The sequence below is a fragment of the Nerophis lumbriciformis genome, linkage group LG35 (assembly GCF_033978685.3).
Source record: "Nerophis lumbriciformis linkage group LG35, RoL_Nlum_v2.1, whole genome shotgun sequence".
Classification (NCBI taxonomy): domain Eukaryota; kingdom Metazoa; phylum Chordata; class Actinopteri; order Syngnathiformes; family Syngnathidae; genus Nerophis; species Nerophis lumbriciformis.
Window position 1 is genome coordinate 11,588,321 of NC_084582.2, and position 13,743 is coordinate 11,602,063.

A 13,743-nucleotide genomic window follows, 5' to 3' on the forward strand; every position below is an offset into this window, starting at 1 on the left:
GGCGGACACACTGTTCCAGACCAGCAGCAACGGTAGAAATCCACACGTGTAAAATTCATCACAAGACTTGGTCAGATCTTTGTAAGTAGATATTGTGCATAAAGATATTGAGTTTGTTTTATATTGAAATTGCTGACTTTGTGATGTCTTTAGAAATTTTGGTCGTGTTGTTTTTTGTCTGAGTAACTTTTTGGCGAGCTAAGCTCGTTTAATACATACCGGTACTAAATTTGACCACTAGACGCTAGACCTTAGGTTTATTTGTGTTGAGCCACATTCATGTTTGATGTGAATGTTTAATTTCTATATGCGTTAACATCTGTAGTTTATTGTGTGAATGTATTAACAGTAAACCTATTGTATATATATATAAAATACACCATCAACATTATACATTTGTAATGTTTATTTTATCTTTATATCTATAGTCTTACAAAGCTAAATGAGGGAAGAAGTGTAAAGAAACAAAACTGATGAAGTAAAATAATTCAAATAACGGAACATCAAAGGATCCATAAGTTATGGAGCTTCTGTTCCTTCATGTTAACTATCTGTCTAGCTGCACACGCTGGTAATGAGTAGTGAGGGCAGAATAATGAATTTGTTGACAGTGCAATGAGAAAGCCTGTGTGTTTACTTTGTAATTAAGTAAACACAGTCTCAAAGGAATATAACCTGAATAGGCACTTTCTGACGAAACATCCAAATTCTGATGTCCAGTCCCTAAGCCCTTGGGTTCTTGAAACTACAGCCCTTTTCATTATGTAGTTGAATAGCCTTGTTACAGTATATTCCGTATACAAATCATAAATTTGAGTACTGGTTTTCACAATGGAAATACATCAGTAGCGGGCTATTGTGAGGTGGAAAAGAGGTTAAACACACTTACTGGCTTGTCTTTGATGGTAGGGCTGGATACACAGAGGTACAGCTTGCCATCTTCTTGAATGCAGGCATCGATCAGAGCCTGAACAGAGCTCTCATCTTGAAAGAGCAGGAAGGCGTATCCTTGAAAGTTAGGATTAAAAGAGCAATGAGCATCACAGTTCTGTTCTGTTGGGTCCAAAATCTAAACACTTAAGTTTCTGTTAGTCCTCACCTTTTGGAGGGAAGTAAGATTTGCTCTCAGCCTTATGAGGCCAGTCGACAAACAAGTGGCCAAAACGACGGAAACTGGCAGTGATTTCATCTGTAACAGAAAAGTAAGGATATCGTCAATTCCTAAATGGTGTTCAATTTCTCACTTGGTGTTCATTAAGGGACACAAGCAAATCCATTGAATTGCTCTCAACTAGGGATGGCAATAAAAATAAATGAGTTTGTTAACTGTAATTCATTAGAGTTTTGTCATTTATTAACAAAGCTCTGTTGGCAGGTAAAACAAAGTATACTGTCTGGCTGCTATCAGCACTGTTAATTTAATCTCAAAGTCCGCAATTAAGCCTGTTACAAGATGCCATCCATTGATGCAACAGTGATATGGGATTATTCGTCAGGAAGTGAGACAATCGCATTGCAACAAGTTTAACTTTTTAAGGAATACTATCTTATTGCTTGCTTTCAAAGAGACCATACAGCAGCAGTTTACTGGCAACAATAGCACACTAATCCCCCAAAACTCTTTCTGCTCGATTGCTTTGTCATGACTGTGGAGTACTCCTCAACAGCTTGTATTTTAGGTCATTTGTTGCGTTTAGTTTTCACGTTCACTGCAAAGAGTGTTTAGCAACATTCACGGCCGCCACAAATACATTTGGTATGCCATGCTTGTCCTCGTTCATAAACACATTATAATACACTTGATCTGCCGGGGAATAAAACAATGCAGCAGGAGAGCTCATTTGTGCTGCCGACTTTGATGCAACCTTTAGCGAGCATTCAAAGACTTCCGGATATCTATTGAAAAAGTGAGTAGCGACAAATCGAGTGGAGAATTTTGGAGACTAAAATAAAAGCATGTATCGCGCTTCACAACCAGCTGCTGTGTGCCTCTCTCCCTCTCAAACTCGTCTTGTGACTTATGAAAATGACAGAAAACAGCAAGCAAAGCTCGTTTGCAATTCTAAAACATATTTGCTTTACTTTTAATGTTTTACTCACTTATTGCGAATGCCTCATGGCCAATTCCGCAAATTCCACGTCATTGTGTGTACCTTCGTCTATGTCTGGGGGCAGTCCTCCGACAAACACTTTGCGAGAATAACGCTCTATGCGTTCTCCGTTGAGGTGAGGGAAACAGTGCGCTGAGCCAAGGCCACCAAGGGTCTGGTCTACAGTCTCATCCTCTCCAAAAGAGCGCTCATCCTCCATTGGGAACAGAGAGGAATGACCTGACCAGGAAAAAAAAAAAACACTCAGATGTATCAGATACTGTATATTCTCACAGACCTAAATCCTTGAAAAACATTGAAGAAAGACATTAAATCATCTAATAAGTGATTGTTACATTGGTCTTTTTTCTTGTACAAAATTAAATAAGACTGAACTATTTAAAAAATGTAACGACAAGCTTTACCTCGTCTTCTGCCATAACTTCTCGCTGCATGTAAAACAACACAATAAAAACCTTAAAATTGCCTCCAAGGCAAACGGTCACTTTTACACAGAAATGCATAAATGGAGGCTGCAACTAACATCCAACAAGGAACTTCTTCCACCCCTGTGTCAGGACTCAATTTCAATTGGGTTTCAGCACATGTAATTGACATACCATTCATCGGCAGAGGCCCGTCTCCACCCTGGTGAGAGAAATTGAAGCGTCCTACAGTAAATGAAAAAACAGGAAAAGACTTCAGACCACAAATTCATGAACTAAAATTACCTCATTTCTGTCAAAGATGAATAAACTTTTAATTTGGTAATAATTAAAATAGCACTTAAAAATTTTTTTTCACATCAGGACACATACATATGTGCAAAATATGCACATATGTATTAGTCATTTTAATGATCTAACCATTATGCCAAAGTATAAAGAACTAAGCAGTCAACTTAGTCATTCGTAAACAAGGTTAAACGGTTCTTGTTTGACAAAAATTAAAAAATGCTACATTTAAATTAGTTCTTCGAACTGTATTGGGATGAACATTAGCTTCTGCAATCAGCAGTGTCTGCTCTGATAAGAACAAGGCTTACATTATTGTGAAAATACACATGGACAAAAGTTCTTGTGCAGCCCTGGTGCAATATGAGATACAGGTGAAACTCTAAAAATTTAAATATTATGCAAAGGTTTGTCTATTCTTGCAAAACTAATATTTGACCTAGGCTCATAACATGCAACTCAGATATTTCAAGCCTTCTTTTGACAGAATCGTGTTGATTAAAAAAAAACTAAAATTAAAAATCTCAGAAAACTTGGAGTTTCAAAAAAAAAAAACATGATCATCAATATTGCATGTAATGAGTTTATAATCACATATTAGTTTCACATTTGAAGTTGAATTGCTGATATGAAGGGAGTTTTGCACAACATTCTAATTGTTTGAGTTACACCTGTACACACAGGATATGAAGGTTTCCATTCCATGTTTTAATAAAATATAAAAAAGTGAATAAATTGCAGAACATCATATTTTAGTTTTGTCTGTTCGCAGGAAACTAACTGGTTTCTGAATAACTTTTGAATAAAATGTTGAGGATTCTATCATTTGCATTCTCAGCAGAGCAAGAGGTCCATTATGACAAAGGGGACCTATGATGAATTTCGTCTTTTCTGACTTATAAATGTTGTTACAGTGTTGGATACTTGTGTTAGACAATGCCAAAACGTCAAATCATAATGTCTATGCATTTGGGCGTGAGCTTGCACACAGTTTTGGATGCCTTTGACTGTGTTTTTTTTTTTTTAGTGGGGAATTAGTGCCGTCAGTTATTGACAGACGTACTTATGTGGTCATGCTTGGACATATTGGGTCGAAAAGCCTCCTCCTCTTCCCCCTCTGCTTAGCCAACATCACTGCAGACTGCTGCCGCCGGAACGTCCATATATTCCATTTCGTTTCATGCACTCCCGCCTGCTTTATGTCTATAAAATAAATACTACTAAATACTTCTGTCTTTATTTGTTCACAACATTTGGGCCACTACGGCATTGGATTGTCCGCTGAACATCGACAGAAAAATGCGGTGGCATTACAACTTGGTCTGAGGAAACAAGAGAAGGTAAGATAAAGTTTAATTTTCATCTAATCTTGGCATGCGCATAATAACACCGACGTGCACCACGCACTGACATAAATGCTATTAAAAGCAGCTCTTTTATGCAGGTCTATCGATTGGAGACTGCGCAGGTGTACCTAATGTTGTGACTGGGTGACTCTAATGTTTATGAGGTTTATTTTCAACCGTGTCAGGAGAAAAATAGCAATGACGACTTCAAGATATATATTGAATAAAGTGTACATTTTCAAAGGACAAATTATGATACTTTTGGATATGGTGGGGTGTGGTTTCATTTGCAATCTGGGAACACCTCCAAAAACCAACATTTTGCAGACATATACAGAGAGTGGGTTATAAAAGTAACCGTGGAGCAAAATATACATCACACCAAAGCATATCTGATAGGTATTATCTCTAGACCACAAGAAAGTGTTTTTAAATGTAGATTAAAATCATCATAGGTCCCCTTTAAATATATATAAAAAATGGTGTTCTTGTCATTCACATAAGCAACTAAGTCTTCAAGGAAAATGGTTATGTAGCTTTTGCATAAATGATGCAATTGTGAATGACTGTGTTAGAAAGGGTGACAATTGGAAAAACAAACAAACAAGGTAACATGTTTAGTAGGGTTTTAAGTCATCTTCAAAAATAACTATTACATGTGCTATGGCAAAGTTTCGTCTTAAGTCTGAACAAACATTTTTTTTAAAAGCTATCTCCTCATTGGAGGTTATGGATGTGGACTTTACCGTCTGCCAAAAGCACAAAATGTCTCACAAGCTGCTGAGATGGGTTAAGATTAGTTTGCCGATGCTAATAAACTTCATCACATGATCCCAAATATGGCATTCAGTGGTGTTAAAGGAAGCATCTACAATTACTTGTTCAAATAGTTATCGGCCCAGTTAGGTATCCCTAGCAGTGTCTTCATTTTGAAACATAAAAGCACCTTTCCCTGGAAGAACTGTGACCCCATTAATTGAAAATTATAGTTGTTAACCAAAACTCCACCTGCTGGATCACAGATTAACATAAGTGTGGTAACAGCTGCTATTTGAACGTTGTGAAGAAATTTCCTGTGAAGCTCAACCTTATGCACAATCATTACGAAAAGACATGATGACGGATGTAATTTTTTTTAATGCAGTCTAACTTGTAAATAAACGTAAATAAAAGTCTGCTTACAGTGGAGCCAATGGGAGGTCCTGTATTCCGTCCATAAACCCAGTAAAAACCATCCAAAAAGTGCAAACAATACTCCATTTACATTTTGTGACTTGAATATTAACCAAGTATTAGTGATATTGTTATTATAAGGGCTACCGCAGACAAACTATTTATAGCGGCACCTTGATCACCAACTTTTGTGCCAATGTTGACATCATCGACTGATCAGCTGCTTTTTTGTTTCCTTAATCGTCAAGCGTTATTGTAGATCATAAATAATTCCTCTCACCTAGATAATTAGAAGGACGAGGACGTATTTCGAAAAGCTGGTACACTTCGACAGCCAATTTAGACCCGGATAGGGCGAGAACGACACAAAAAGATGCTTGCGTTCACCCCTCTTTTCTTCATGAGGACTATGACTCATTCTTCATTTAAATGGGAATATATGAACATCCCAACAGTCAGTAATTAGTGATGGTGAAAAGAAGATGACGTTGTGATCATTTTGAAATTAATGCGCCGCGCAGGCTTAAAATGAGCAAAATATGTAAATATTAAATGTTATTATAAATGTGCCTGTTACTACATTAGATATATACTTACATCATGTATATAAACCTTAATGGGGGTGTTTAAATGTTTTTTACGTGCTTTATAAGCCAAAAAAGAGCAGCTCCCTGAGGCTCCACTTTAAACAAACATTTGATCGCATTTATTTACTATTTCGAATGCATTAAAAAAAAATACTGTGATTGTGAACGATAGGCAAAATTCCCCTCCAAAAACTGCAGTTCCCTTTTAAAAGGGGCTCTTTGCAACTTGCTCACAGGTACATTTTTCAAACCAAAAATATAACAAAACACTAGCTTATGTTACGATTAGTGGTTTAGCAGAACATATCGTTTTTAAATGTTTATATTTTTCACAAATTGCTTGTCGGCCCAAGGAATTTGTTTGGCTTGCAGGCTTGTCACTCATCCTGTCTCTTCAACACGTACACGCAAGGAGCACTTGTACACAAACAAAAGCAGTCCAAGAGAAGCAACTAACAATTTGCAATCATGATGTTGTTATACCTATCATTGAAAGTATAGCCTAACGTTAGCTATTCAAATCGTTACCATTAGCCAACAACAAACAAAGCTAGAGCGCATGCACGTGTTACATACATACGTATTGTACGTCACTACGTCCTAAAAGCCGTAAATGGGCGGGATATAATGCTTAACACTTTGTAAAAGTAGCGCTCTACGCAACCCTGTAAAAGTTGCCTCTTTAAAAAAACAGTTACCATATGAGAAAATATGACTTACTAAATGTGCACAATAGCAATTTTTATGCATCTGCATTAACCACCCAGGTAGTGCTGTGCAATATATAGTAATAAATTAAGACATAAAAACATCTATCGTACAATGCAATTCTCTATTATTTATATTGTAATTTTAACGTCTGGGCTGCAGCTAATGTGGGTGGATTTTTACGTCGCTTGAAATAACTTTACGGCAAGAGCCAGCATAGTATAGATGTCAACAATGTGGCAGTCTGCTACTACTGAAAGCACAATGGAAGGAAAACCAACAAAACTCGAATAATTAGTGCCAAAAAGAGGGACAAAGAACTCATTTTTTTGGAATAAAAAATTAAACCTACCAAACATTTGTAATTTACATAACATGCCAACGATTCGCTGCCAGCGATGTAAAATCTAATCTTTTGTATAACTTTAAGACACGACATGAAGAACAGTACAGAGACACGTGTTAAAATGCGACAAAGTGCTAATGTTACATCAAAACTACAGTGTGATGTAAGGAAAATGTTAAACTTTCCTCCTGATGGTCAAATAAGGCTATATATTTACAGCAAACGACGAGATCTCCTCCACAATTATGTTTGTGTGGAAACTAACCTTTCAATGAATCCTGTTCAGCCCTCATAATGTCAATCAGGGAGTTCTCCAGAGAGTGCATGTTGAAACCATCAAAGGAGCGGGTTCTCTCCTGCTCGAAAAAATGGGGAAAAAAACAATTAGCCTCCTTGCAGCTTTACATCGCCATCTGAGGCACCGACAGCAGCTCTGACAGTTAAGCACCATGCAGATAGAAAACAGTGTCTTTGACCTCATACATACATAATGATAAGAAACAAGATGTCCGGACACCATCATCATGAATAAATACCCCAACACAGAAAACAAAATGTAGGATTTTGAAATGGAGCCCCATCCAGAAAGCTTAAAAGCACACAGACCATCAGTATACTAGAGCACAAGACCTCTAAAATGAGGGCAGTAGCAAGGCTGGGAAGAGACAAGATCCTGCAACCTAAGGAATTACATATGACCGCGGCACGTATCCTGTTTTGATCAATGGCTCATTTGTTGCATTTGACACACCAAAAAGATTAGCCTTATAGGACATACAGATCATACATTATCTGCAGGGACCACAGTGCACAAAACGTTGAACATACTGCAAATGAATGAAACTCCACTATTGCCCTCACCTGGAAAGGGTAGACACTATCACTGCGGCTCACTGCATCCTCCACCCAGCCCTTGTGATTGAAGCCAGAGCTATTTCGGGGAAACTTCTGGGAAGGAACCTTGGGACCAGTTGAGAAGAAATTTAACATACATGAAAATGTGTGTTCAAGTAAATTATCACACTTGTACCTGATTGTTGGGGAATGACTTTTTCAGCGGGGAGATGGAGTTAAGGCCAGTCATTCCTCCCCCCACCCCACGTCGGTACTCCCTAACTCCATGTGTGCCTCCCCAGCCTCCATATCCCCCAGGGCTCCAGGTGGTGGATGTGGGTGTGGAGGGGCTCTGGTAGCTTCCCCACGGTGAAGGGTGCTTGCTCTGGGCAGGTGTGAGGTGGGGCAGCTGGGGGAAGGCTCCTGTGCGATGAGCGTGCGGAGGGAAGGAGGGCTGAGGCGGGTGAGGGCTAGCTGGGGAGCGCCGGTGCTGCGGTGGCACTCCCTGGCCGTGGGGGTGATAGGGCTGGGGGTGGGGCGTGGGAGGGTGGTGCTGGGCGACCGGTCCGATCTGTGGGGAGAAATTCCCTCCCGCGCTGAAGCCAGGCCCGGTGTGGTGGGAGAAGCTCTGGAACAGCAAAGGCGGTGCGTTGCCGTTGGTGCCGGCAGGGCCAAAGAATCCCCCAACGTCATCACCGACTACTGGGGAATGGGTGGATGGAACAGCAGGTGACCAGTTGTTGAAGCTGGTCAGCGAGGAGGAGGTGGATTGTGTGCAGCCTGTACCCATCCCCAGGGTGTCCTGGTAGTCGAAGCCACTAAGCACTGGAGACTCCATCCTTAGCTTCTCCTTCCCGCCACTGCTTTCCAAAGAACCTTTCTCCATCAAGCCGTCATCAGGCAGAGCTCCCTCAAGCTCCCCCAAGGTTGCGCCGGCCTCCTGCTGGCCCGGAGAGAGGGCCTGAGGCTGGACCTGGACCTGAGACTTCTCCTGCATCTCCTGGAGGTCTAGAACCTTGGACTTGTCCGACTCCAGGATCTCATCTTGCATGTTACCGTGTTGGGCTACGGCGGGGAACAGCCAAGCACTGCCCCCATTGGTGGAGCAGGTGTTGTTGACGAAGGAGGGGGGGCTGGGGGGGTTGGCGGGGTGGTGGGGGTGCTGGGGTTGGAGGTGAGGAGGGATCCTTACAGGGAACGCAGACTTGTTACCACTGCTGCTCTTCACCAGAACTCCAAACCCGTAGTCCCCCATTTAGGACACCCAGTATATCTTTGCTTGACTTTTGGCCTGCACCGACTTCTTTATGCTGAAATAAAGAGAAGAGAAATAGGTTGACACGTCTAAATGGAGTTAGTTCAAACCGTGCCAGCGTTGCACCATGTCAGGAACAAAATGCAAAATAATTCTCTCGCCAAGCTTAATGGAGGCGCAGTACGCAAGCAGGGGAAAACACCCTTGTGAAGCAGCAGAAGCTAACAGCCTGCTTTGACGTCTGCAAAGGTCGTGGCGCAGCTAGCAGCAAGCTAACCACCATTCGTGTGTCCCTTTCATCATGGAGACAAGCCCAGTCTATTTTAGAAAAAAAGCCGCACTTGCCCGAGGTGGGGGGAGACGGCCTATGGACTCCTACCGAGTATTCTTCCTTCCTAAGCAATCACCTCCCCGGGCGTAACCGTTTAAACACAGCAAACATGCTGATGACGTCTCTGGTCTGTTCCGAACGTTAAAGAGTACTTCCCTTCCCCGGAGCCGCTAAGCTAGCATACGTTGGGAACGTTAGCATATTTTCGCACATATATTAAACGGTCTTCGGCGGAGAACAGCGTCCGACGAGAGGAAAGCAATATTCAGCACAACATTATGAACGGCAGCCTGCTGGAAATTTACAGTGGGTGGGAGGGTGGGGGGGGGGATGACAAGTTGGAAATGGAGCTTGGCTCTTTAAACGACCTCGTATGTTCAATGTCACACCGCCGAGCCATCAAATGTTCCCCTCGAAACGCAACCCAACCCCGACGCGCTGACAACCACAGTTCGTCGGCGAGCATGTTTGGCCCAGCTACCTTCAGTTCAGCGTCATGACCTTATCGTTTTGATGTCGCCATATTTCAGCGTTTTTCCCTTTTCTGCATTTCCCAGACGGCCGGTGTAAATGGTTTCTCCTCTTTCATCTAGATGACAGCTGAGCCAGTCGGCGGACACTTCCGACTATAAGCCCCGCCCCCAGTAGCAGCAACCTGCCAATGTGTGGTAGGATTTCCACTTAAGTCCCGCCCAGCCGTGCTTCCATCTTCCGTTTGATTGGATAATAAATGTGTAGCCGCGCCCATAATACGCCTTTATTCAATGAATGGCACATGTTCTCCTCCCAAATAAGGATGCATTGAAATGAATGGGAGGAGTTGGTGGTGAACTACGATAACAATCTATTAAATCAGTATTTAGTTTAGTTTAGTTTAGTTTATTAAGGATCCCCATTAGTCTATACCGCAGTGGAGACTATTCTTCCTGGGGTCCAGGCAAAAAACATCACACAATCACAAAACAAAAGATTACAATTAGGGATGTCCGATAATGGCTTTTTTTTGCCGATATCCGATATTGTCCAACTCTTAATTACCGATACCAATATCAACCGCTACCGATATATACAGTCGTGTAATTAACACATTATTATGCCTAATTTGGACAACCAGGTATGGTGAAGATAAGGTCATTTTTTTTAAATAAAATAAAATAAAATAAGATAAATTAATTAAAAACATTTTCTTGAATAAAAAAGAAAGTAAAACAATATAAAAACAGTTACATAGAAACTAGTAATGAATGAAAATTTGTAAAATTAACTGTTAAAGGTTAGTACTATTAGTGGACCAGCAGCACACACAATCATGTGTGCTTACGGACTGTATCTCTTGCAGACTGTATTGATATATAATGTAGGAACCAGAATATGAATAACAGAAAGAGACAACCCTTTTGTGTGAATGAGTGGGGAGGGAGGTTTTTTGGGTTGGTGCACTAATTGTGAGTGTATCTTGTGTTTTTTATGTTGATTTAATAAAAAAAAACAACAACAACAAAAAACCCAACGATACCGATAATAAAAAAACCCGATACCGATAATTTCCGATATTACATTTTAAAGCATTTATCTCTAGTATTTAGTTTAGTTTAGTTTAGTTTAGTTTATTAAGGATCCCCATTAGTCTACACCGCAGTGGAGACTATTCTTCCTGGGGTCCAGGCAAAAAACATCACACAATCACAAAACAAAAGATTACAATGCAGTACAACATGATCAAATAATAAAATGTTGTAATAATAATAATAATAATAATAATAATACGTTTTATTTATAAGGCGCCTTTCTGGGCACTCAAGGACACCGTACAAAATCAAAACAATAAAATCAAATTGGATAAAACAACAACAACAACAACAACAACAACAAAGATAGAGAAGAAAATATGATTACAATGAATAAGCAGTCAGGAATAGGTGTGTTTTGAGTCTTGATTTGAAGAGGGATATTGAATCTAAGTTACGAAGGTCTGGTGGTAAAGAGTTCCAAAGATGTGGGGCAGAGCGGCTGAAAGCTCGGGCACCCATGGTGGCCAGTTTAAAATAGGGACAGTGAGATGGATGAATGAAGAGGATCTTAGGGCGTACGTGAGGGCGTGGCGACATGGATCAGGTCAGAGAGATATGACGGAGAGAGGTTATGGATGGCTTTGAAAGTGAGGAGAATTATTTTAAAGTGGATACGATGTTTGATGGGTAGCCAGTGGAGTTGCTGCAGAACAGGGGTGATGTGCTGGATTGAAGGGGTTCTGGTGATTATCCGGGCTGCAGATACAAAAATAGCAACAACAAAGAACCAAAAAAAGTAATAATAACTTCGAGTATACATAATAATGTTCATACCAAAGATAAAAAGAGCAATATAAAAATAGATATATATATTTTTGCAAAAATAAAACAAAGAACCATAGGCCTAAAATATACACATTAGTGTACCAAAGACAAACAATAAGTGATGAAAAAGTACCATCCATCCATTTTCTACTGCTTGTCCCACAATCATTAAGATAGTCAATAGTCAATAATATGGGTCATGACATTAGGTACAATCTAGAATAATCTCTTTCCGCAATACTTCTCCTCTTAGTCTATTCTTAAAACCCACTATGCTGGTGATTGATACCAGATATTGTAGAAGTCGATTCCAGTAAGTGATTGCCCTATACATTACAGTCTTTTTCAAAACATTAGTTTTGGGTTTAAGACGGGTGAGAGCACCTCTTAGGGCTAGCCTGGTACCATAGTTGTCACTGTCATTAGCAAGCAACAGCTGAGAATACAGATATGAAGGTTTATGGTAAGTATAGATTTTTCTTAAAAATAAAATCAAACTACACGCTAGTCTTTCACCAACTCTCATCCATGACAATTCAATATGCATGATCTCAACGCCGGTCCTAAATGGGCAATGGAGAGCTAGTCTGGCAGCTCGGTTTTGGGTAAACTGGATTTTATTTAGTTCTTGTTTAGATGCATTAGACCAGATTGCTGGGCGGTAGTCAAGATGTGACAATACAAGGGATTGTATTTAATAAAGCGCTGCTTTGGAAGCATCAGCATTTAGTCCAAAGCAGATTAAATTATTGGATTAAACAAAGCCTGCATCTCATGTGACAATTTCACAATTGTTGGGAATTAACGCCAAAATAGTTTTTAACACGGGCAGCACGGTGGAACAGGGGTTAGTGCAGGTCCTGAGTTCAATCCCGGGCTCGGGATCTTTCTGTGTGGAGTTTGCATGTTCTCCCCGTGACTGCGTGGGTTGCCTTCGGGTACTCCGGCTTCCTCCCATCTCCAAAAACATGCACCTGGGGATAGGTTGATTGGCAACACTAAATTGGCCCTAGTGTGTTAATGTGAGTGTGAATGTTGTCTGTCTGTGTTGGCCCTGTGATGAAGTGGCGACTTGTCCAGGGTGTACCCCGCCTTCCGCCCGTGTGCAGCTGAGATAGGCTCCAGCACCCCCCGCCTCCCCGAAAGGGATAAGAGGTAGAAAATAGGCTTGGAATAACCATCGAATCTTCAACTTCAAACCCTTGTTACATTAAATGAGTTTAAAGCTTCTGTGAAAGGATTGCAGTCTACTGTGTGTCATGTGAGCAAGTTTTAATGTTGTAAATTTGATGTTTTATGTGTTGTTTACTGTTTTTAGTGTAACCTTGTGGCTGCTCTCTTGGCCAGGTCTCCCTTGGAAAAGAGATCTTTGATCTCAATGGTATTTTACCTGGTTAAATAAAGGCTAAATAAAAAAAATACAAAAATGGATGGGATGGATGGATGGATAGTTTTTAACACACACTCAAGTGTGCATTTTGCAGTTCGATGTACCAGTACGATGGGAAATCATGTTGCCGCTACATTGAAACGGTTATCATGTATTTCTGATTTATAACACCAAAATACTTACAAAGTTTGCAAGTAAATAAATATGATCAAAATAATATAAATCTGCTGAGTCATTTTATGGGATAATGAGCAAGATCAGTCACATGATCAGTTCCTTTCAACAACAACAAACCTACTACTCACAGTCACGGCATACTTTGTGAGAGACAACAACAATTACTTTGGGACTATTTATGACGCAGAACAAATATAAAAAAAAGAATAAAGAGGATGAGCTACATTTTTTAGAAGCTGTTTGCTAAACAGATTACGCACCATGCATCAGTGTTGCTAAGTGCTGAAAAAGAAATACAGACTACGAACATAATAAAACAAACACTTACTGTACAATATCTGCTCTCACTGGGATGCCGACTGATGGGATGTTATAATCTTTCCGTTTAGATTAAGAATATATCATAATCTTCACAAAGGGTTAAAAAAAAAAAGTG

General features: G+C 40.2%; 1 protein-coding gene across 3 annotated transcripts in view; it reads right to left on the minus strand.

Annotated features, from left to right (window-relative positions):
* The window catches only part of LOC133575424 (cytoplasmic polyadenylation element-binding protein 4-like), a 28,551-nt gene extending 18,536 nt beyond the window's left edge, over window positions 1–10,015 (minus strand). The window contains exons 1-9 of one of the 3 annotated variants that reach the window (XM_072912261.1): window positions 9,886–10,015; window positions 8,015–9,128; window positions 7,846–7,944; window positions 7,250–7,340; window positions 2,711–2,761; window positions 2,516–2,539; window positions 2,154–2,330; window positions 1,100–1,189; window positions 890–1,008 (exon numbers count right to left, since the gene is read on the minus strand). In XM_072912261.1, the coding sequence (XP_072768362.1) occupies window positions 890–1,008; window positions 1,100–1,189; window positions 2,154–2,330; window positions 2,516–2,539; window positions 2,711–2,761; window positions 7,250–7,340; window positions 7,846–7,944; window positions 8,015–9,073 (1,710 nt within the window). In that variant the 5' untranslated portion in view covers window positions 9,074–9,128; window positions 9,886–10,015. Of the gene's footprint in view, window positions 1–889; window positions 1,009–1,099; window positions 1,190–2,153; window positions 2,331–2,515; window positions 2,540–2,710; window positions 2,762–7,249; window positions 7,341–7,845; window positions 7,945–8,014; window positions 9,129–9,452; window positions 9,831–9,885 lie in introns of those variants that run through there. The other 2 variants (XM_072912262.1, XM_061928150.2) reach the window with 2 other exon arrangements.
* Between the last annotated feature and the right edge of the window lie 3,728 nt (window positions 10,016–13,743).